This window comes from Saccopteryx leptura, chromosome 1 (genome assembly GCF_036850995.1).
Source record: "Saccopteryx leptura isolate mSacLep1 chromosome 1, mSacLep1_pri_phased_curated, whole genome shotgun sequence".
Taxonomy (NCBI): domain Eukaryota; kingdom Metazoa; phylum Chordata; class Mammalia; order Chiroptera; family Emballonuridae; genus Saccopteryx; species Saccopteryx leptura.
In genome coordinates, this window is record NC_089503.1 from 241,944,771 (window position 1) to 241,970,581 (window position 25,811).

The window sequence follows — 25,811 nt, forward strand, 5'->3', positions numbered from 1 at the left end:
CGTGTTCATCTATCTGGGAAAGCTGGAGCACCGATCCTGACCCCTCCTGCTTCCTACTTTCCTGTTTCTGCTTTTCCAATGTGAAATGAGCAATCTGAGGAGGGAGACAGAGGAGCCAACTTAGTGATCAGAATGAATGAGAAGTGAAAGGGAGAGAGAGACTGAAAAGGAAAATGATAAAAGAAAGGAAAGTCAGAGTAGAAAAGGGGCCCTGGCTGGTTGGCTCAGTGGTAGAGCATCGGCCTGGCTTGTGGAAGTCCCGGGTTCAATTCCTGGTCAGGACATACAGAAGCAGCCATCTGCTTCTCCACTCCTCCCCATGCCCCTTCTCTCTCTCTCTTCCCCTTCCACAGCCATGGTTCGATTAGTTTGAGTGCATTGGCTTGGGTGCTGAGGATGGCTCCTGAAGCCTCTGCCTTAAGCACTAAAAATAGCTTGGTTGTGAGCATGGCCCCAGATGTGAAGAGCATTGGCCCTATGGAGGATGGGCAAGTTGCTGGGTGGATCCTGGTCAGGGTGTATGTGGGAGTCTGTCTCTCCATCTCCCCTCCTCTTACTTTGTGAAAGAAAGAAAAAAGAAATAGAAAAGGAGGGACCAGGAGAGACAAAAGAAAAGACAGAGGGAGAGAGAGAGAGAAATCAGCCTTCAGCTAGCCATGAACAGCACAGGTCTATTGAAAGTCTTTGTTATTCAGTGCAACAGTTCACCTGTTTGCAACACTCTTAGCTCTGCAACAGTTTATATAACAGCTTCTCTGTCCCCCCCCCCCCCCCACATCCTGCATGTTAGTGTTTAGTTTTGAAATCTGTTTTTCTATAGAATGGAGAAGGTTTGCACATGTGTGAAAAAGTGACTTGTATTGAAATATGTATTCATTGGATACCTTGAATTTCAGAAATTTTCTTAGAAAAATTTGAAGTCTTAAGCAATTTAGGAACTAGGGAGAAAAAAGTCTCTTAATTGCCTATGACTTGTTGTCGATTGGGTGGCTAGAAAAGCAGTCTCTGAGAGTGCCTGTAGGGTGCTCATTGGGAGGGCTCTGGGGATCAGCACTGGGGAGAGGAAGGGCAGAGAGGGGAGGGGACATGTTTGGGGCAGAGGAAGAAGCTGGGCTGTGGTTCACTCTCAGTAAATCCTGCACTGACACTGTAGCCACCCTGAAGATCCTGGACAAGGCAGATCTCTCAAGCTCCTGGCTGCTAGCCAGCAGCACTCTCAGCAGGTGGGGGAATAAATAAATCCTTCAGTTCTGGGGGAGGGGGTTCTAGGCAGTATGTTACAGCAAGCGTTGCATTGTCTTAGCTTGGTTCTTGACCAGCTTTTTGTTGAATTGAATGATAACTTTTAGAGGTAATATTTATTTTGTTGTTCAGCCTTCCCATTTTATTCCAACAAATTACTTTTTGGTTTAGTTAAGTTCTAGTTTGGAGTAAAGTTATTTTTTAAAATCTCTGCATGTGTATAAATGTAAATAGACAGACACACACATATATCAAGAGCTTGTGCTTGCATATATCAAGCTATTAATAGTGGTTTCATCCAACTCATTGGATGACATTGGGGAAATGGTCCTGTTAGAAGACGGCTTTCAGTTTTATACTTTAAAAGTACAATCAGCCCTGGCTGGTTGGCTCGGTGGTAGAGCATCAGCCTGGCATGAGGATGTCCCAGGTTCGATTCCGGTTGGGGCACACAGGAGAAGCGACCATCTGCTTTTCCACCCCTCCTTCTCTCCTTTCTCTCTTTCCCTCCTGTAGCCATGGCTCGGTTGGAGCAGCTTGGCCCCAGATACTGAGGATGGCTCCATGGCCTTGCCTCAGGTGCTAAAATAGCTCAGCTGCCAAGCAACGGAGCAACAGCCCCAGATGGGCAGAGCATTGCCCCGTAGAGGGCTTTCCAGGTGGATCCCGATCGGGATGCATGCAGGAGTCTGTCTCTCTGCCTCCCCGCTTCTCACTTAAGAAAAAAAATTTTTTTTAAAAAGTGCAATCAGCCTGACTGGGTGGTGGTGCAGTAGGTGGAGCATCGGACTGGGATGCAGAGGACCCAGGTTTGAGACCCCGAGGTCACCAGCTTGAGTGTGGGCTCGTCTGGTTTGAGCAGGGCTCACCAGCTTGGACCCAAGGTCACTGGCTCGAGCAAGGGGTTACTCGGTCTTCTGAAGGCCCACAGGTCAAGGCACATATGAGAAGGCAATCAATGAAAACTAAAGTGTTGCAACGAAAAACTGATGATTGATGCTTCTCATCTCTCTGAAAGAAAAAAGAAAAAAAGAAAAAATAAAAAAAATAAAAAGTGCAATCAAATTTCAAATTTTAAAACAATTAAATAAATATAAATACAAGTAAACAAAGAACAATAACTCTGGAAATTGAACATTTTGTTTCCAGATCAACCATACCAATAGTTTTCCACGTGACTAGAGTAAGCCACTTACCTTCTCAGGTCTTTACTATACTCCTTTATGAAATGGGTAGATTGGATAAGATGACGTTGAAGGTCCCTTTCAGCTCTAACATTCTGACTGTGTGAAAGGGATTAAAAGTGGATGCCAAAGATACAGCTTGTCTGATGGTGTTTATACAGTAATTTCAAGGGGTTATCTATATTTCTAAAATGGCCTTTGTCATCAATGATCGGTGTAATTTTGAGGTCCTGTGTTTTTTTGTTTTTGTTTTAATCTTCTATAGTAAAATGTGAAACATATAACTATTCCTGATTAAAATAAGAGTCACAAGATTTTCATTTATTTATGTATTTATTTATTTTTATTCAGTGAGAGAAGGGGAGGCAGAGACAGACTCCTGCATGCCTCCTGACTGGGATCCACCTGGCAAGCCCACTATGTGGTGAATACTCTGCCCATCTGGGGCATTGTTCCATTGCTCAGCAACCAAGTTCTTCTTAGTGCTTGAGGCAAAGGCCATAGAGCCATCCTCAGTGTCTGGGGCCAACTTATTCCAATTGAGCCATGGCTGCAGGAGGGGGGTGAGAAGAGATAGAGAGAAGGAGGGGCCAGGGGAAGAAGCAGATGGGTGCTTCTCCTGTGTGTCCTGTCCGGAAATTGAACCTGGGGCATCCACATGCCAAGCTGATGATGCTCTACCACTGAGCCAATTGGCCAGGCTGTGAGTCACAGGATTTTAACTTTTTATTGAAGGCTTTAAAAAGAATGATTGAACTGAATTTCAGATATCTAAAAACAAAAACAAAGAAACAAAAAAAACCAGCAGTAGCAGCATAAGCACATTGTGACTTTTGAGAGGAGGAATGTTTTAAAAGTATATGTATTTCTTGGCCATCTAGTATTTGAATTGAAAGTGGCCAACATTTCTTTTCGAGCATGGTTCACAGATATAGTACAGTACATGTAAAAAGGGTGTTCTGAGAAAAAGCATCTCATTACCATCACTCAATCATCATTTAGAAGCCCCTAAACGTCTTACTCGTACACTGTAAAGATGTCACATAGTGAAATATGTAACTGTAGTGTCTCTAGACTAAAATAACAGGGTAGGATTTTGATTTAACAGCAGGCTCTGAGGAAACAGTGTTATAAACATTCTGCAAAGAAAGAAGATCCATTTTAACATTTCCATTTGGAATCTATACTTTGTTTTCCAGCTCTGTAAGATGATTACAAATCTTAGAAATGAAGACTTGCTCCAAACTAGAGAACACGAGACTCTTGACCTAAGACCTGACAATTAAATAATTTGTCCTAAATTATATTTCTTGTCAAGGGTAGTTAGAACCAGATCTGAGCTTGTTTAGTGTTTTCCCACCCCCTTCACTCCTGTCAGTTTCTACTTGGGTCTAGATGCCTTTGGATAAAAAACTGGATTTGCTTGGGCCCTGTTTAAACTTGATCATTAAATAGCCCTTTAAAGACTATGGTTTTAGCCTGAATAACATTCCTGAACAAAAAAACATTTATTTGAACAAAAGAATTGCAATCCGATAGACACAGATTCAGGTGGCAACTCTGCAGAGAGCAAGGAAAGCAGGGTTATAAAGGCAAAGACCACAAAATGTAATTCTTTCATGCAAATGAAGGACGGCTGGCTAGGTTAACAGGAATTGGTTAGTTCTAATATGCAAATGAGGGAGGCAGAAACGACAAGGAAGGAAGTGAAGTCCATATGTGCCCATGTAACAGTTGTTCCAGGATGCCTGTGGCTCCAGGATGTTTATGGCGCAGCCTTGAGGTAAGTTTAGCAACTTAAATGCAGCCCTGAGAATTGAGGCACAAGATGTCCATAGGCCCCACTTCCCTAACAGCCTCCTGAGTCTATTTTAAGTGACTCTCTGAGCAATCTTTCTTCCATTTTATTTTTTCCATTATCACTTGGACCCTGCTTAGCCTTGGTGGTTGGCACTCTAAAAGCTACTGTTTCAGCCTGGATAATACTCCCCACCTTCTACCCTACTCTCTCTCTGCTATTTCTTACTGATTCTCCTCACCCTTTCAAGTTAGTGCCCCTTTTGTTTCCAATGCTCCATGTTGTCATCAGCCACCATGGTGGTCTTCCCATTCTCTTTTGAAAGGCGATTGCAGTCTTAGGACCTAACCCTTTCTTCTCCTGCTGTAAGGCCAAAGCATGTTGGACTGGAAGGATAGAGAAGGCCAAGGTTCTAGTGAGCAACCAAGTACAGAGTTGAACTGAACAGATAGTTAAGAACTAGTGATTTGCCTGACCTGGTGGTAGCGCAGTGGATAGAGCGTCGGACTGGGATGTGGAGGACCCAGGTTCGAGTCCTTGAGGTTGCCAGCTTGAGCGTGGGCTCATCTGGCTTGAGCAAAAAAAAGCTCACCAGCTTGGACCCAAGGTCGCTGGCTCGAGCAAGGGCTTATTTGGTCTGCTGAAGGCCCGCGGTCAAGGCACATATGAGAAAGCAATCAATGAACAACTAAGGTGTCGTAACAAAAAACTGAAAAACTGATGATTGATGCTTCTCATCTCTCTCTGTCCCTGTCTATCCCTCTATCTCTCTCTGTCCCTGTAAAAAAAAAAAAAAAAAAAAAAAAAGAACCAGTAATTTTTAGAAATCTCTAAATGTAACCCCTTTGGGCCTCTGATTGACCTCTCTAAAACAAGGAAATTGAGCAAAAAAATCTTTAGGATTTCTTTGAGTGCTACTTTTGAAGTTTTTTGTTGTTGTTAAGTCAGCAGGTGTTTTTTGAGGGCCTGCCACAGAACCCTTGGAACATGTAGAGAAAGTGGTTGTAACCTACATGGGAAGATAAAATGAGAGACACAACCAGAGACCCATAGCAAACCCTGCAGAGATCACATGGAGTAGGAGTAGGGAGGAGCTAGGTCAGTGGGCACCAGAAAAGGAGTGGGCCTGACAACTCTGTTTGCGTGAGACAGGACTGATCGGATTTGGTTAGATACAGGAGAGGAGTTCAAGAAATATTTGAATCCAGATTTTGTTCTATAACAACCAATTTGTAGTTCTTAATTCCTTCTCCTTTTTTTCTTATGCCCCCAACCCCCTCCTATCTGGCAACCATCAAAATGATTCCAATTTTGAGAGCAGACAGGGTGCATGTGTGGGAGTGAGAGAGACGTTTACATCTGCTCATTACTTCCTCTTGCTTCCTCTCTCCATAGTTCCCTCCCCAGCCAAACATTCTCACATTAGTTTTCCCTTTTTCATTCATTCAGATACACATATGACTGATGCTCGGAAAAACACCCCACACCAATAGGTAAATATCTCACATGTACCAATACGATATATCCATAAGGATATTCATTGTCACCGTCATTGCCACATTCATTTAATCCATACATGAGTACCTGCGATAAGCTGTATATAACACTCTGTACTGGAGGTGGAAAGATGCAAAAGACATGGTTTCTGTCCTAAATAGTATGTAACACACACTGACACAGATAAACACTGAGTTGTAAGCCCAGAGGTATACATAGAAACATTTCTAATCCTATAAACATATAAGTGCATAGATACCTACTGAAATACAACACACTGAAATACAACCGAGCTGCTTATTTATAAATTTCACATGTTCTCAAACTATTGATACTGAAATATTTAGGGGGAGGGCCTCCATTTTCTTGTTTTTTCTTTGTTAATTTTTTCATTTCCTTTCAAATTCTAACACTTTACTTTACAGTTTCTTTTTTTTTTTTTTTTACAGAGACAGAGAGAGAGTCAGAGAGAGAGAGAGATAGGGACAGACAGACAGGAATGGAGAGAGATTAGAAGCATCAATCATCAGTTTTTCGTTGCAACACCTTAGTTGTTCATTGATTGCTTTCTCATTTGTGCCTTGTCCGTGGAGCTGCAGCAGACCGAGTAACCCCTTGCTCAAGCCAGCGACCTTGGGTCCAAGCTGGTGAGCTATGCTCAAACCAGATGAGCCCGCGCTCAAGCGGGCAACCTCAGGGTCTCGAACCTGGGTCCTCTGTGTCCCAGTCTGATGCTCTATCCACTGCACCACCGCCTGGTCAGGCTCATTCTTTTCTTATTTCTTGCCTTTAACTTCTTTAAGATGAATTATTCCACGTGCAGAAACGGAGAAAAAAATACCTGTCCAAGTTAAAAAGGAGTAAAGTACTGTCTCAGGAATGAAATCTTTTTAATACTCAGTTGACACGATGAAAAGAATACTTATTTATTGATACTTTAATGAGGTATTTCTTGTAATGGATATTTTGAACCATGAATTATGAAATTATTCTATTCTTTTTTATTTATTGTAGGTATTTGAAGAAAGAAGAGTCCTGCTTGGAAAATGGGTAACTACTTAAAATATACTTACTTCTATGTTATGTTATGTTATGTTATGTTACCGTAGAGCCCCAAAAATTCCATTTGGAAGTAAGATAATCAGTGGTGACTGCTTGACTGCACATAGCCTGAAACTTTTGACTGGTATTTTCTGTATCAGTTATGGTTGTCAGGAGAAAAGAAATTAGACCAGCTATTTTAACTGATGTGATTAAATTTAATAAATAGAACGGGTTAAATAAATACTGAATAACAGAAAGGACAAAAAGGAAACACTGAGGTGCCATGGCAACAGAGGAAAGTAACGTCTTCTTCCAGCTTTCCTGATACCTCAGGGGCTCAGAGAGAGGACCTCCTGGAGCTGGGACAAGCCCTGTAGGAACTGCGATGGTTCTGGGAGTGTGAAAAAAATTAGACACTGCAATCAACAGCTGCTGCCGGGGTGAAGAGTTAGAGTGACGCTGCCGGGAACAGCAAGGAAACAAAGGAGCAAGGCTCTCCTACCTCAGTTTCCCTCTAATTCCACCTGCCCCATTGGCAACATTTAGCAGGGATTCAGCTGTCAAAGGAGAAATGCGGTTTATAGAGACACAACCCTCTGTACTCAAAGCAGAGTGCAGAAAAGTGAGTTTGGATCTGAGCGACAATAGCTTGATAAACAGCACAGTTCACCCACTTGGCTACTTAGCATCCACATGCACCCTTATACACATGTGTCTAGTTGTTACAGTAACAATTTCATGCTTCTGTCTAACAAGATACCACTATTTTTTATACAAATGAAGACTTTCTAACTCTTTCCTCAAAGGAGACAGGTCCCAGCAGTCACTGTCCATCCCTAGGTCATGGCAATGTTTATTACTCCTCAAATCACTCTACAGCCCCATCTAATAGTATCTACCACCCAGGAGAATTGAAAACATACAGCCATGCAAAAACTTGTACGCGAATGTTCATAGCAGCATTATTCATAATACTCAAAAAAGTATAAACACCCATATATTCATCAACTTATGAATGAGTAAGCAAAAGGTGGTATACCCATACAATGGAATATCATTCAGCCTTAAAACAGAAAGAAATTCTGATACGTGCTGCAACATGAAGGCATTGTGCTAAGAGAAATAAGCCAGATATGAAAGGACCAGTATTGTTGTGTGAAGTGCCTGGAGTATTCCAATTAATAGAGACAGAAAGGAGACTAGAGGTTACCAAAGGATGGGGAATTATTGTTTAATGTATATAAAGTTTCACTTTGACAGGATGAAAAAGTTCTACCAATGGATAGTGCTGATGGTTGCACAACAATATGAATGTACTTAATGCCACTAAATTTTACACTTAACAATGGTTAAAATGGTAAATTTTATGTTATATAATTTTATTAAAAAACTTTTTTTGTATTTTTCCTAAATTAGAAGCAGGGAGGCAGTCAGACAGCCTCCTGCATGGGCCCGACTGGAATCTACCCAGCATGCCCACCAGGGGGCGATGCTCAGCCCATCTGGTGCGTTGTTCTGCGGCAGCTGGAGCCATTCTAGCACCTGAGGCAGAGGCCAAGAAGCCATCCATCCTCAGCGCCCAGGCCAACTTTGCTCCAGTGGAGCCTTGGCTGCGGGAAGGGAAGAGAGAGACAGAGAGGAAGGAGAGGGGGAGGGGTGGAGAAGCAGATGGGCGCTTCTCCTGTGTGCCCTGACTGGGAATTGAACCCGGAACTTCCACACGCCGGGCCAATGCCCTACCACTGAGCCAACCACCCAGGGCCTATCTTATAAAAATTTTAAAAAGCAAAAGTAAGCAAAAGGCAAAACAGTATGGAGTTTTTTCAGAAAAATTGAAAATGGAGGCTTGACCTGTGGTGGTGCAGTGGATAAAGTGTCGACCTGGAACACTGAGGTCGCCAGTTCAAAACCTTGGGTTTGGCCCTGGCCGGTTGGCTCAGCGGTAGAGCGTCGGCCTGGTTGTGCAGGAGTCCCGGGTTCAATTCCCGGCAGGGCACACAGGAGAAGCACCCATCTGCTTCTCCACCCCTCCCCCTCTCCCTCCTCTCTGTCTCTCTCTTCCCCTCTCGCAGCCAAGGCTCCATTGGAGCAAAGTTAGCCCGGGCGCTGAGGATGGCTCTGTGGACTCTGCCTCAGGTGCTAGAGTGGCTCTGGTTACAACAGAGTAACGCTCCAGATGGGCAGAGCATCGCCCCCTGGTGGGCATGCCGGGTGGATCCTGGTCAGGCGCATGCGGGAGTCTGTCTGACTGCCTCCCCATTTCCAACTTCAGGAAGAACAAAACAAAACAAAACAAAACCCTGGGCTTGCCTGGTCAATATAGGAGTTGATGCTTCCTGCTTCTCCCTACCTTTCTTTCTCTCTCTCTCTCTCTCTCTCTCTCTCTCTCCTGTCTAAAATGAATAAATAAATTCTTAAAAAAAGAAAAGAAAACGGAACTGCATTTTAGCCTAGAAATTCCACTTCTGGAAATATATCTGAAGAAACTAGAAACACTAATTGGAAAGAATATATGCACCCCTATGTTCATTGCAGCATTATTTACAATAGCCGAGATCTGGAAACAGCCCAAATGTCTATCAGTAACAAGTGAATAAAAAGCTATGGTAAAAAAAAAAAAAAAAGCTATGGTACATTTGTACAATGGGATACTACAGGTATATTTTGTTGCTTTAGGGTGAAAGGTTCTGAAGATATCTATTAAATCCAGTTGATCTAGTGTGTCCTTTAAGTCTGCCGTTTCTTTGTTAATTTTTTTCTTGAGGATCTATCCAGTGATGTTAGTGGGGTATTGAAATCCCCTACTATTATTGCATTGCTATTAATCTTGCCCTTTATGTCCATCAAAGTCTGCTTTATATATTTATGTGCTCCTATATTAGGTGCATAGATATTTATAATGGTTATATCTTCCTGTTGGATTGCTCCCTTTATCATTATATAGTGACCTTCTTTATCCCTTACTATAGCCTTTGTTTTAAAGTTTATTTTGTCATATATAAGTATTGCTACCCCAGCTTTTTTTTCATTTCCATTTGCATGAAATATTTTTTTCCATTCCTTTACTTTCAGTCTATGTGTATCTTTTGTTTTGAGGTGGGTCTCCTGTAGACAGCATATGCATGGGTCCTGTTTTCTTATCCATTCAGCTACCCTATGTCTTTTGATTGAAGCATTTAATCCATTTACATTTAAGGTTATTATTGATATGTAGTTGTTTATTGCCATTTTATTTTTTAAATCTACATTCCTCTTTTACTAGATTTTTCCCCCCCTGCTTTGTTCTGTCTACAGCAGGCCCCTTAACATTTCTTGCAGCATTGGTTTGGTTGTGATGAATTCCTTGAGTTTTTTTTTTTTTTGTCTGGGAAGCTTTTTATTTCTCCTTCAATTTTAAATGATAGCCTTGCTTGATACAGAAGTCTTGGTTGTAAGTTCTTGTTCTGCATTACTTTGAATATTTCTTGCCATTCCCTTCTGGCCTCAAGTGTTTCTGTGAAAACTGTATGGTTTTGTGAGGCAATATCACTCCAATAAATTCAGTTTTTATTTTTTTATTTTTATTTTTTTTATTTATTTATTTTTTTCATTTTTCTGAAGCTGGAAACAGGGAGAGACAGTCAGACAGACTCCCGCATGCGCCCGACCGGGATCCACCCGGCACGCCCACCAGGGGGCGACGCTCTGCCCACCAGGGGGCGATGCTCTGCCCATCCTGGGCGTCGCCATATTGCGACCAGAGCCACTCTAGCGCCTGGGGCAGAGGCCACAGAGCCATCCCCAGCGCCCGGGCCATCTTTGCTCCACTGGAGCCTCGGCTGCGGGAGGGGAAGAGAGAGACAGAGAGGAAAGCGCGGCGGAGGGGTGGAGAAGCAAATGGGCGCTTCTCCTGTGTGCCCTGGCCGGGAATCGAACCCGGGTCCTCCGCACGCTAGGCCGACGCTCTACCGCTGAGCCAACCGGCCAGGGCTAATAAATTCAGTTTTGAAAAAACTATCTTTGCCCTGGCCGGTTAGCTCAGTCAGTTAGAGCATCATCCTAAAATGACAAGGTTGTGGGTTCAATCCCCAGTCAGGGCATAGACGGAAAGCAACCCATGAGTGCACAACTAAGTGGAACAACAAATGAACGCTTCATTTTTTCTCTCTGTCTCTCTAAATGTAATCAATTGGAAAAACAAAACAAAACTAACTTTGCATCTGTTACCAACAACTTAAAAAGAGTCTTTTATGAAATGACTGTTTTTGCACCAGCTATCATTCCACTTACTATTAGTGGAAATCCCTAAATTAATATAACCAGGGCTAATGGTCAGCCAGTATTTTGTGTGGCTGACCAGCTTTTGTCTGTTTTGATTTGTTGAGGGCATTGCCAATTATTAAATAATTTTAATATCACCCTGCATAAGGTCTTCAAATATTTTAAAAGATCTTGTTTATTCTATACCATTGCTAATAGAAGTATACATTTGCAAAGATCACTAGTTATCTATCTTCTGCAGTAGACTTTTCTAAGGGAGCAGCAGACATAGTTCTATCGTGCTCTTCGTTGTACATTCCTTGGTACTACCAGAAAGTTACTAAGTACCATTTAAATGAATAAATGATACTGCTTTTTCTCTTTTGCCCAAAAACAAACTTATTCTTTAAATTCACTAGATCATGTAGAGGTTTTTTTGTTTGTGTGTTTTGTGAACACCATAAGAGATTGCTAACATAAGAAATGTATTTTCCAAAAAAGAGAAAGAAATAAGCATACCAATTTTTCTTTTTATAGAGCAGTATTTGGGATTTTTATTATAAGGATCATAGTGATTTTAAAATTCAATATAGTATGAGAAGTAAAGTCATTTTAAAACAATCTGGACACTGTGAGATTAAGATGTAATATGAAACCTATTTAATGATAGATAATCCAAAATTATCTTCTATTTGGTCATAGACTGTCATTTTTGTTCATGCATTTGCATGTGGTCCTGTCTGATGTTCTGTACAGTAAAAAAATTTGGAGAAATTTTTACTGTTCCATGCTACTACTTAATTCCTTACCTCAAATCTCTGCCCTTCAATCCGTTAGAAAAGACCATTGCCTCCAAATCAACAGAAAAGAATAGCAGAAGTATTTTTAGTTGAAAAGAAAGCATCTCACATTTTTCTCAGCTTCTGTGTTGTTAACAGAAATAATAGTAATGTTATAAAGAATTTAAAAAAATAGATGGTGTTTCTTTTAACTTGCTGTAAACAATCACGTTAAAATTCAAGAAAGAAATGGGAAATATTTTGCAAATGCATGCTAAAGATTAATATCTGGGATATATAAGGTCTACCGGAAAGTTCTGTCCATTTCTATCACAAGTTTCGACACGTAAGCACATGTTTATTTGGCGCATGTGTGCCTCTCTATTTTTATCACTTAATGTATACATACTGATGTAGCAAATTAACTAAAACAAAGTTGATTCACGTTAGTCTTATGTGTGAAGCGATAGTGTACCCATGGCTACTGATAAAGTTCATTTACGCCACTGTAATTTTTACAAGTTTCAACAAGGAAGAAATGCTACAGAAGCATGTCTGTCACATCCACCATATTCCCCAGACTTAGCACCCTCCGACTATCACTTGTTTTTGTCCTTACAAAATTTTCTGAAGGGCAAAAAATTCAAAAATGAAGAAGATATCAAACAAGCAGTGGTTCAATTTTTCGCATCAAAAGATAAAACATTTTTCAAAAATAGGATATAAGCCCTGGCTGGTTGGCTCAGTGGTAGAGCGTCGGCCTGGCGTGCAGAAGTCCCGGGTTTGATTCCCGGCCAGGGCACACAGGGGAAGCGCCCATCTGCTTCTCCACCCGTCCCCCTCTCCTTCCTTTCTGTCTCTCTCTTCCCCTCCTGCAGCGAGGCTCCATTGGAGCAAAGATGGCCCGGGCGCTGGGGATGGCTCCTTGGCCTCTGCCCCAGGCGCTAGAGTGGCTCTGGTCGCAACAGAGCGACGCCCCGGAGGGGCAGAGCATCGCCCCCTGGTGGGCAGAGCGTCGCCCCCTGGAGGGCGTGCCAGGTGGATCCTGGTCAGGCTCATGCGGGAGTCTGTCTGACTGTCTCTCCTTGTTTCCAGCTTCAGAAAAATACAAAAAAAAATAAAAAATAGGATATACAAATTGCCCTCACGCTGGCAAGAAATCATTAATAATAATGGCAATTATATTATTTAATAAAGTTTATTGACAGTAAGAAAAATTTGTATTTTGTTTTATTCCAAAAACAGACAGAACTATCCAGTAGACCTTATATAAAGAGTTCCTACAAATCAAGAAAAATACAGAATGTTTTACAGAATAATAGGCCCATAGAAGAATGAGAAATATACAAAAATATACAAATGCCCAATAAACATATAAAAGATGCTCTATTTTACTAAAATTAGAGAAATACAAATTAAACAATGAGACTCCCAATTCCTCCCTTTGTCTATGTGGCAGAAATTAGAGAGACAGATAATATCCAAATTCAGATTCATTGGTGAATAGGAGGATATGCTTAAACACAGTTGGAAAGAATATTAAAATGGTAAAGATGTTTAAAAGACAGTTTGACAGGCTCTATTAAATTCTTAAATGCAAATACTCTTTGAACCTGTAATTCCACTTCCATTTAACTATACTAGAGAAATGTTCACATGGGACATGAAAAGGCACGTTCTAGGCTATTGCATGGTTTTTTGTTTTGCTTTGTTCTGTTGTTATATCAGAAGTAATCTAAATGGTATTGGCAGTAAAATGAGTAAATAGATCCCCACATATCCATCCTACTATGAATGAATGAGAAAACAATACCCTTTGGAGTTTATTTCATATCAAGATATTTATGGCTGTATTTTGTTTGTTTTTTAAACTTCTGTATAGGATTCCACAGAATGGGTATACTCTAACCTATCTAATTGCTTCTCTATTGATGGATATATGTGTATGTAAATGCATAGAAATGCACAAACATCCAACTGAACAGTGCTTATTTCTGGGGAATAGAGTGAGATTTGATGGGGAGGGGTGTTTAAAGAGGATGTTCGTGTTTGATTATATTCATATCTATTTGAAACTTTTAAGACAGGATGTATTTATTCATCTTTTAATTGTGAAATTAAGTTTTTGACAACAGGACTCAGAAACTCCACCAAATTAAGATAATATAATCAATTAGAAAAAAAATAACAAGCCTACCTCTTAATCTTGTCCCTCACTTCCCGGGAACTTTGCTGTGCCACTCAGTGTGCTATAAATGGACCGTCATCGCTAGCAGCTGTCTTCACTTCCGGAAACTGCCGCAAGAATCCTTGTACTCCAGGCCCTGGCCGGTTGGCTCAGCGGTAGAGCGTCGGCCTAGCGTGCGGAGGACCCGGGTTCGATTCCCGGCCAGGGCACATAGGAGAAGCGCCCATTTGCTTCTCCACCCCTCCGCCGCGCCTTCCTCTCTGTCTCTCTCTTCCCCTTCCGCAGCCAGGGCTCCATTGGAGCAAAGATGGCCCGGGCGCTGGGGATGGCTCTGTGGCCTCTGCCCCAGGCGCTAGAGTGGCTCTGGTCGCAATATGGCGATGCCCAGGATGGTCGCAGCATGGCGACGCCCAGGATGGGCAGAGCGTCGCCCCCCGGTGGGCAGAGCGTCGCCCCATGGTGGGCGTGCCGGGTGGATCCCGGTCGGGCGCATGCGGGAGTCTGTCTGACTGTCTCTCCCTGTTTCCAGCTTCAGAGAAGAAAATGAAAAAAAAAAAAAAAAAAAAGAATCCTTGTACTCCAACTACTCCAAAAAATAGGATTTTCACAATTCTATTGAGTCAAGAAAGCCCTTTAAAAAGGCATTAGAATAATTATAAAATATAAATGTAAATCATTTAACATGATATAATGTAACAGATGGCCTGACCTGTGGTGGTCTAGTGACTAAAGCATCAACCTGGAATGCTGAGATTGCTGGTTCAAAACCCTGGGCTTGCCTGGTCAAGGCACATATGGGAGTTGATGCTTCCTGCTCCTCTTCCCTCCCCCCCCCTCTCTAAAATGAATAAATAAAATCTTAAAAAAAAAAAAAGAACTGTGAAGCAAGTTACCACAAATGAGACCAGGGTAGGAAAATTGTCCTAGCAGCTCCCCAGTCTCACACATTAGATTGATGCTACTGTGTTATGGGTATTTTTACTTGAGAGATGATGCGAGAGAAGGGAGAGATTACCAAATTCCTGTACAGTTAACTGTTCTGTGTACCAAATTCCTGCACAGTTGACTATTCTATAGATTACTTACTATTTGGATTATTCCTATTACCTCAAATGCCAAAGAGATTTCCCCCAACTGTTAAGCCTTCTTCTGAGTCATCACTTTCAATTGGTAGGAGCTCAAAGAATGCAAATTAGTTTTCTATTAGCCTAAACAAACACAATTAGAAAGGAAAATGCCTGGAGGCAAACAACACTATCAAAATCAAATTTAAATTACCTTTGGCCTTTGTAACCAGGGAAATGAGAAACCAATTTAATCATCTTTTCAGCCTCTAAAAAAATGTTTTGGTGTTTTCTTTGAAAGATTTCCTCATCATTTTATATTCCTGATGCTCTTTTTATTAATTTTAAGTCACTCCTTCAATTTGAGCCCGTTCTCTTTAGGTGAGCATCAATGAAGGTAGACAAGAAAACTCCAGCCATTCTCAATGTGTTCCCCATCCTTGACAATGTACAAACATGGTAACATTATGCCTTTTAACTTAATTGCTTACATGTATTTTCTTTTTACATTGATTTAACCCAGTACTTATTATTTTAAACTTCATTATGATAGTTATAATAGCTGCCATGTCTACAGAGAGTCAGGCACCCTATCAAGAATTTTATACACCTATATTTTATTTATTCCTCACAACAGTCCTACAATGTAGATATAATTATTCTTAATGTATAAATGAGAAATCTAAGGCTGAGAGAGGTTGTTAGTGGTGGAACTGGAATTTAGTAATTTATTTCTAGTATTAGAAATAGTAGAATATTGTGAGACTCCCAGTGGTCTCACTCCCAAATCCACCATCACCATAATGCCGCACTTTCTTTTCTCCGGCTGATATACGTATTACGGTTTGCTTAGCGGATCCCCCACAGTTAGGCATTTTGGGTTATTTCTGATTTCTTGCAGTGATAATAGTATTTCAGAAAAATTGTTTTGTGACCGTAACCATTCTGTGTCCCCATGAAGCTCAGTTTCTACAGAGCCACAGAACATTGCCTACAAAGTAATTTAAAAAATAAATTCCAATTTTCATTGTGTCTCTTAAAGAAAAAAATCACAGAGAATCCAGTTCACAACTCTTAATACTTCTCATATCTCCTTCCTTTATTCTTCAGTTGTCTCACACTCTGTACCTGCTGTTCAGGCAATGACAGTCTGAGCCCCCAAACTCCCAACAAGCCAAAATCCCAAAGCTCTTCTGTTTCCCTGTGGCTCTTTATTTTATAGGTCAGTGCATCCTCCTGGGCCTGGTTCTTTCCCTGACCCTAGCCATTCTGTTCTGGTTTTTCTCTATCCATTCCAATAATCCACTACAAATGGAAAGAAGTTGGAGATATGGATTGTACAGAAACAGGGATAGGACAAATCAGGAAACACACATGAATCCACTCTATCCACTTATTTGTAAGTTAAAGTTTTTTATGTTTTTATTCATTTTAGACTTTTTGCCCTTTTGAATTATAGTCTCCCAAGTGAGATTGGTGGGTCATCAAATAGATCTAAATAGTGAATAATTTTAATTACAATAATTCTTACTAATTAAAAAATTACATCGTATGACTACAATGAAGTTGACTATAAGGCTTGTCCAAAATACATTTTTGCTTTTGGATTGTTATATAGATTATATGCCTTTTTAGGTAGTCAGTGTGTAAAGTTCATTATAAAATTCTAATTACTTTTTCATAACTGTAATAAATAGCTATATGTAAAATGCAATAGTACAGTGGTCCCCAACCTTTTTTGGGCCACGGACTGGTTTAATGTCAGAAAATATTTTCACGGACCGGCCTTTAGGGTGGGACAGATAAATGTATCACGTGACCGAGACAAGCGTCAAGAGTGAGTCTTAGACGGATGTAACAGAGGGAATTGGTCATTTTTTAAAAATAAAACATCGTTTAGACTTAAATATAAGTAAAACAGAAATAATGTAAGTTATTTATTCTTTCTCTGTGAACTGGTACCAAATGGCCCACAGACCGGTACCGGTCTGCGGTCCAGGGGTTGGGGACCACTGCAATAGTATAAAAATACAACTAGCCCCAAACTTCCCTGTTCTCTCTAATGGACAAAAGAACAAAAGAGATTTAGACTCTGGAAAAGTGGCTTATTCAGTTGGTAGGTGTTTCCATAGAGCAGGGGTCAGGAACCTATGACTTGCGAGCCAGATGTGGCTCTTTTGATGGCTGCATCTGGCTCGCAGACAAATCTTTAATTAAAAAAATAATAATAACGTTAAAAATATAAAACATTCTCGTATTATAATCCATTCATTTCCTACCGCTCATGTTCATGGTTGTGGGTGGCTGGAGCCAATCACAGCTGTCCTCCAGGACAACACCAAATTTTTATTGGATAATTTGTAAGGTACACGGGACATTGCATGGCTCTCACGGAATTACATTTTTTTTTTTTTTGTATTTTTCTGAAGTTGGTAACAGGGAAGCAGTCAGACTCCCGCATGCGCCCGACCAGGATCCACCTGGAATGCCCAGCAGGGGGCGATGCTCTGCCCATCTGGGGCGTTGCTCTGTTGTACCCAGAGCCATTCTAGTGCCTGAGGCAGAGGCCATAGAGCCATCCTCAGCGCCTGGGCCAACTTTGCTCCAATGGAGCCTTGGCTGTGGGAGGGGAAGAGAGAGACAGAGAGGAGGGAGAGGGGGAGGGGTGGAGAAGCAGATGGGCGCTTCTCCTGTGTGCCCTGGCCAGGAATCGAACCCGGGGCTCCTGCACGCCAGGCCGACGCTCTACCACTGAGCAAACCGGCCAGGGCGGAATTACATTTTAAAATATGCAGTGTTCATGGCTCTCTCAGCCAAAAAGGTTCCCGACCCCTGCCCTACAGCTTTTCTCTGGGTTTTAGTCAACCCTGAAGTTCTTAGGTTTAATCAGTCACTGATCTTGGGACTGATTTAGGGTTATCTCTGGGGAAAATTGTGAAGCAACCAAAGTTTGGTCTGTACCAAATTACTCAGCATCTACTTTTTGTCTCTGGAATTCTTTTTATACAGTCGTTCTACTGATATTTCCTCTGGAGTCACCTCAGTCATTTACACGTTAGTGGGACTTTGACCCAATACACTCCCCTTCTCAGAGTTATTTGCAGGGAATACCTTATTTCCGCCTATGAATGCAAAAGTTTGTTTCTGGTGTTGAGTTTGGCACTTACGAGCTCATCCACAAGTCTTTGGGAGGAGAGGGGCTGCCCAGGCACCTTATCTTGACATTGTATTTCATAAATATATGTTTTCTCAGTTTATGAATACGGCCAGCTCCCAACTTACTGTTCTAATTAACTGCAAGTTCTGAGGTTACACGCACTCTGTACACACTCAGATCTCGCACAGGTTGACACATATAAATGTTAGAAAGGGCATGTGGGTGGCAAAATGTGGAATTTACTAATTAGTGAAAGAAATACTTGCTCTTCATGAGGAATAAATTACCAAACTCACTTTCTATGCCATTTTTTATCTCTTCTTCATAATGAATCTCTGGTATCAGATCAAATTGAACCTGGAGCATTTTCTTTTCTTTCTTTCTTTTTACAGTTTGACAAATGGACAGACTCTCAAAGGAGAAGAATCCTGACGGGCCTGTTAGAACGCTGCTCCCTGTCACAGCAAAAGTTCTGCTGTCAAAAGCTTCAGGAAAGAATTCCAGCAGAAGCTCTGGATTTTACTACCAAGCTGCCCAGGATGCTATCTTTATACATCTTTTCTTTCCTGGACCCCCGAAGCCTTTGTCGTTGTGCACAGGTAAAGGCAAAGAAGCAGTGTAGAGGCATTTTGTGAGGACAGCCTAGAAACTCTGGAACTTGGTTGGAGGAAGCATATGTCACAGGTCCTCATATAACATTGTTTTGTTTAAGTTTGTTTTGTTATAATATTGACGAGATGCTTTGTTATAATGTCGATGAGATGCCATTGTGACTTAATTCTTGTTTATATCAATTAGCCTGTGGTAAAACTGGTTTCATTATTTGTCATTTCAGTTAAAGCTGCTGAACCTATTGATGGTGTTAAGTGAGAACTTACTGTGCACTAAACCAATAAATAGATGAGATGATCAATAGGTTTAGTCCACATAGTTTGGATTCGCCCATGTCCTTTGTGTTTAACTCTGTATTTAGTGCTCAAAAGGTGTGTGGGGGAGTGTAAGATGTCATTAATGTCCACATGCAAAAAATTAGCTAGTTGGTGGGATGAGCACCCATAGGAGAAATGGTTCGTCAGCAGGATAGTCTTAAATTGCAAAGCATACAACTACAATAAAATACTAAATTTACAGTGCAGGCCATTCATAAATAGAAAAGCTCAAAATAAGGTGCTAATGAGATATACAAAAGAATATGAGACCAGAAGAGTTTATAGTGAGCAAACGCATTCACAGATTTGGAAAAGGAACTGACCGTTATTTGCCTACAAGTAATTCCATGGTTGATTAAGTGTAATTAAATTACTTTAGCTATAAAACTGGTAGTCATTTATGTGAGTCTTTTCATAGAGTCTAGTAACACCAGAAATGTCCTGTTTGGCATGCATTCATGCATGTGCAAAATGTTAACTTTCATTTTTAAAATTAAGAAAATGAATTCAGTAAGAAAGACGAATTAGTTAATAAATGGTGTTGGGAAAATTGGGTAGCTATCTGGAAAAATTTTTTTCTAGTAGGATAAAAGATTGATATGAAATCAAAGGAAGCCATTAAAGTACTCAAAGAAAATGTAGGAAAGGAGGTCTTTGTGAGTATTCTATAACCAGAAACCATAAAAGAAAATATACAATTTAAATTCTTGCCTTATTCATTATATATATTAATTATAATATATATTTATAAGAAAGCTACATTTTAAATTGTGCCTATAAATATTAAAATTTTCTCTATAAAAAAGTATCATAAATAAATCCAAACAGAGAAAACACATATTGCCAATGAATGGCTAATATCCTTATTTTTTCAAGAACTCCTATAAATCTATATTAAGAAAGAAAAAAAAAGACCAGCAACCCAACAGAAAAATGAGCAAAGGAAATGAACAAGTAGTTCACAGAAAGAAATGTAGATGTTTCTAAAATGTATAATATGCTCAGTCTCACTATGGCATGCCTTCTTCTTGATTCAGATTGACTGTTAAAAATTTTAAATAATATTCTATATTGGTGAGAATGTGAAGAAACAAGCACTTTCATAAATGGTTTGTAGATAAATTGGCAAAACCACCACAGAGAACAATTTGTATTATAATTTAAAGTAAAGATTCCCTTTGACCCAGCAGATCCACTTCTTAGAATTTGTCTGATGGGTATACTTCAACATATGCAAAATTATGTCTGTGTAAGGATGTTACAACAGTGTTTGTAATAGCAACAGTTTGGAAACAATGAAAATGTCCACCATTATAAATTGCAATGCAAAATGTATCATCAGTGAAAAAGATGTATCATCAGTGAAAAAAGTAAAGGTACAGAATTGTCCTACCATTTTGGAGAGATAAAAGAATACATACATATCTGTTAATATAGGTCTGGCTGGTAGCAGTGGTTACATCTAGGAAGGAAACGAGTGACTAGAGGACGGGGGTGAGAGAGAGACTTCCTTTGTCCTGTGTACCCGCTAGATCTTTGAATTTAGTATTAATGTACATTTATTATTTATTCTAGAAATGAAATAGTTTTAAATAGAGCATAGCATCCTAAATGTTCAGTAGTCGGACAGTATTATATAGCTGTATGATGAATTATTATGCAGCTATTAGAAAACATGATTTGGAAGAACAGAGATACTTATGATATATAAAATGAAGAAAGCACAATTTGAAATTATATATAGTTTTCCAGTTTTCTTTCATACTTGCCTTAAAAAAGATAAGAAAGAGAAGAGCCCTGCCTGTTGTTAATAATGGTCATCTTTGATTGCGTTATGCGTATTTTCTTTAAACTTCTCAGAAGTTTCCAAGTTTTCCACGTGAGAGTGTTATCATTCAAGGGAAATGTTATTTGAAATAGCTATTTCTATTACCTATGGGCACTATATGACAATCTTGCAAAATTTTGATGTTATATTTATTCCCAATACTGACTGTCAGGGAGACACAGATAGTTATTCTTCATCTAGATTTAAAGTAAACAAATTCATTGTACTGAAATGGACTTTGAGCTGTTTGAAAGATATAAGGGGGTGGCGTTTATAGTTTTGAAAGCTCCTCTCTATCCTTCAATTCTCCTCATTCTTCTTCCTTAAAAAAGCCCCTCAGAAACACTGAAGAGCAAAAACAAAACATACACAACCTTATTTACCCTGGGGGTAAAAACCAGCTTAAATACCCAGGTCTAAATAAGATCTAAGGAAAAGGAGGAAAAGAATGAGAATTCAGACAATTTCCTCCCCATCCCCTTCCTCTAAAACCCCACCTCTCCATTGAATTCTGTGTGAATTAACCATATAGGGAGTAAGGTTGGTGTTGTTTCAGTCTGGGTTGGACAAAGTAGATGTGATTTTTGTTCCTGCTTGCAGGGGTGGGATGGGGGGCTCTATCAGATCCTCTAGACCAGGGGTCAGGAAACTTTTTGGCTGAGAGAGCCATGAACGCCACATATTTTAAAATGTAATTCCGTGAAAGCCATACAACGATCCGTGTACCTTACACATTATCCAATAAAAATTTGGTGTTGTCCCAGAGGACAGCTGTGATTGGCTCCAGCCACCCGCAACCATGAACATGAGCTACCGGTAGGAAATGAATGGATTGTAATACATGAGAATGTTTTATATTTTTAACATTTTTTTTTTATTAAAGATTTGTCTGCAAGCCAGATGCAGCCATCAAAAGAGCCACATCTGGCTCGCGAGCCATAGGTTCCCAACCCCTGCTCTAGATGTTTTTCTTCTTCCAACCCTGAACCTCTTATTTCTTCTAATTGTGCCCTCCTCTCTCCTGCCTGTCTCATGTCCAGAACATAAAACAGTGCTAAACATAGCAGGAACTCAATACATGGTGATCAGATGGAGGGAAGGAGAGAGGTGATAGAGGAATGGTTGTATGAATAGTAAGCCCATTATAATGTTCTAGGTTTTTTGGTTCTTTTTTTCTGGTGTTCAAAATTATTAATCAGTTAATCTTGAAAAAGAGGCCAGTTTTCCAAGGATGAAATCTGGGTTTGAAGGTTAGTAGTCATCTTTGCAATTCTTTTTTTTTTTAATAAAGATTTTATTTATTGATTTTACAGAGAGAGAGAGAGAGAGAAAGAGAGCAAGAAGTATCAAGTGATAGTTACTTCACTTTAGTTGTTCATTGATTGCTTGTTGTATGTGCCTTGAAGAGGCAAACCCAGGGTTTCAAACCAGCAACCTCAGCATTCCAGGTTGACGCTTTATCCATTGCGCCACCACAGACCAAGCCATCTTTGCAATTCTTACAGCTAAGACACAGACAGACCTCTATTCTCAACTTTCTATATGAATTTGATCCTAGTTTCTAGTAAGACTTATTCAATATTTGGAATAAATTCTAATACTGGTATTACACATAGAGTCATCTCTCCTTTATGCTGGATGTGTAGATTGACCATAATGCAATGGAAATGAAATATATAGGATAAATACTTTGTGCTGTATGGAATCTTAAAGGCTATGCAAAACACACAATATAGTATCAGTATTTGCGTTCTGTTTATAAAATTTATATTTAGTTAAATTATAAGAATGGAGAGAAGACAGATGCATATCATGAAAAGAGTAAACAATATGCGGACCTGTGTTTCTATAACTCTCATATAACTTTCACATGAAATTCAGAAACCTTTAGGAAATTCCAAAGTCTACTTGACCCTCAGTTTTCTCATTTGCAATATGAGAGTAATACTTATATTTACTTCCTTAGGTTGCTACGTGGATGATTAATAGGTTCTCTATAAATATATGTTAACTCAGATTCTAAGTCTGAATTAAAATGTAAAGAAAATCATTCTGGCCTGACCTGTGGTGGCGCAGTGGATAAAGCGTCGACCTGGAAATGCTGAGGTCGCCGGTTCGAAACCCTGGGCTTGCCTGGTCAAGGCATATATGGGAGTTGATGCTTCCAGCTCCTCCCCACCTTCTCTCTCTGTCTCTCTCTCCTCTCTCCCTCCCTCTCTGTCTCTCTCTCTCTCCCTTTCTCTCTCCTCTCTAAAATGAATAAAAAAAAAAAAAAAAAGGAAAATCATTCTGCATGGGCAGGAAGCACTTAAGGTAGCAGGTAACTATTTAAGCTGTGAATTGGAGGAAAAGATTTAGAAAAATTATTTAGGGCCCAGGGTGACAGCTTAAAACCTAGAGAAAGTAGACATGTAAACTGAGTAGTTTGTTTTCCCCGACAATGGTTGTTGTTTCTCCAGGTGAGCTGGCACTGGAAGAACTTAACTGAGCTGGATCAGCTCTGGATGCTCAAATGTTTACGGTTTAACTGGTACATCAATTTCTCTCCAACTCCCTTTGAGCAGGGGATATGGAAGAAGCACTACATTCAAATGGTAAAAGAACTTCATGTTTCCAAGCCTAAGGTAAATTTAGGACAAAATGCAACAAACTTGCAAACATCAGCTATTTAGGAATTCTAGAACTTAGACTAAGTGATCACACTTGAACTTGGAGAAGTTAGTTGGTTCAAGGGAAGTATACTATGACTTCAAAATTCTCCTTTCCTGAGAACTTAATAGCCCTTTTCAAGATAACCATGTCCATTGAGAGCCCTTATCTGACACTCCCAAACCACAGTCCGCGGGAGGTTAGGACTGTGGGGCTCCTCACTATACCGGTCCTGGATTTCTGTGTCCCTGTCTCACACTCCCAACAGTTCTGACACTGGGACTCTGTGGGTAATGTGCTGTATTTGTTATGTATGGGTCATCAAACTCTACTTTACTAATTCAAGTGTTTTACAATTCTTCTAGAGGAGCTGAACTTTATTTTGGTATCATTTATAAGGAAAACTTTTCCAATAAATCTATTATTAGGGAAGGGCATAATGGACATACTAATGTTCTTTTTAGGATAGAAATTACCAAGGTAGAGCATTTCCATATAATCATAAAAAGTAAATAATACAAGAATATTTTTTCTAGTGGTTTTCTATGCATTATAACCATGTTTATATTTATTCTTATAGTCATAGTTAATTAGGTAACTTTTATGAGCCTTTATTTATGGCATGGTTTACACACAAGCAGAATTGTGCATCGTTTCGTATAATAAATGAGTTCCTGAAAAATTATGTGTAAATTAATTTCTTAAATGATTTTTAAAACCACAGGGGTATTATATTCTATGAAAAAGCTGCAATGAATCCTTTTTAAAATTGAAGAATCCCTTTGAAATACAAATAGTCAACTTCTAAATTGCTCTTTAGGTTAGTTTTATTGTATTTTCTGAAAGTGGAATCCATTTACATTTAATATAATAATAAACTATGCATAATTAATATGGTCACAATTGCAATGATAAAACTAGTATTTCCTATTTTAGTTATTGGTGTGCTCTGTGAGGATTTCTTTTTTTCTTTTTTTTTTGCACGCGAGAGAGACAGACAGACAGGAAGGGAGAGTGATGAGAAGTATCAACTCATAGTTACACACTTCAGTTGTTCATTGATTGCTTTCTCATATGTGCCTTGACTAGGGGGATCCAGCAGAGCCAGTGACCCCTTGCTCAAGCCAGCGACCTTGGGCTCAAGCCAGCAACCAATGGGTCATGTCTATGATCCCACACTCAAGCAAGCGACCCCATGCTCAAGCTGATGAGCCCACGCTCAAGCTGGCGACCTCAGGGTTTTGAACCATGGTCCTCAGCATCCTAGTTAGCACACTTTATCCACTGTGCCACCATCTGGTCCAGCGAGGATTTCTTTAAAAATAAATTTTAAACTGCTAAAAGTAAATTTTAAACTGCAGTGATGGAAAAGTTATCTTCAAAATTACTGTAGCTATGACATCTTTTCTCATAAGGCTTTTCTTGACCTTTTCATTTGTGAGCAGGGAAAGCCATGGAGTACCTGGAGCTTAAGCTGTTTTGGTGCAGAGGAGAGAAAACTGATTAGCCAACTTCATAAAAAGGGATTTAGAGTATTATATATAAAACTGGCTTCAATGCTTTGTCTTCAATAATAACTCTTCGTCCACAAAATATTTCTGCATAACTATATATTTAAAATAATGCTTGCTTCTGCCTGACCAGGTGGTGGCGCAGTGGATAGAACATCGGACTGGGATGCAGAGGACCCAGGTTTGAGACTCCAAGGTCGCCAGCTTGAGTAGGGGCTCATCTGGCTTGAGCAAAGCTCACCAGCTTGAGCCCAAGGTCGCTGGCTTGAGCAAGGGGTTACTCTGTCTGCTGTAACCCCCCCGGGCAAGGCACTTATGAGAAAGCTATAAATGAACTAAGGTGTCACAGTGAAAAACTAACGATTGATGTTTCTCATCTCTCTTTGTTCCTGTTTGTCTGTCCCTGTCTCTCCCTCTCTCTGACTCTCTCTCTGTCTCTGTAAATAAATAAATAAATAAATAAAATAATAATGCCTGCTTCTGATGCAATAGGATTTCTACCTCTTTGCTTGCTATTAAACTTCTGTAGGGAGTAGTACTTTGTTATATTAATCTTGAGTTTTTCTGTTAAATCGACCTAAATTAGAACAACAAAGGTTAATAAAATCAACTAATAATTTTATTTCTTAGAAAGACTAAGGTTATAAAGCCATCTGATGAGTGTTAATAAAATCATCTGACAATGGTTTTAAAGTCAACTGT

General features: G+C 39.9%; 1 protein-coding gene across 3 annotated transcripts in view; it reads left to right on the forward strand.

Moving 5' to 3' along the window:
* The window catches only part of FBXO16 (F-box protein 16), a 61,845-nt gene that overhangs the window by 12,147 nt on the left and 23,887 nt on the right, over window positions 1-25,811 (forward strand). For 2 of the 3 annotated variants that reach the window (XM_066388523.1, XM_066388513.1), the window contains exons 3-5: window positions 6,736-6,771; window positions 18,585-18,791; window positions 23,409-23,573. In XM_066388523.1, the coding sequence (XP_066244620.1) occupies window positions 6,736-6,771; window positions 18,585-18,791; window positions 23,409-23,573 (408 nt within the window). The remainder of the gene's footprint in view (window positions 1-6,735; window positions 6,772-18,584; window positions 18,792-23,408; window positions 23,574-25,811) is intronic. The other variant, XM_066388532.1, reaches the window with a different exon arrangement.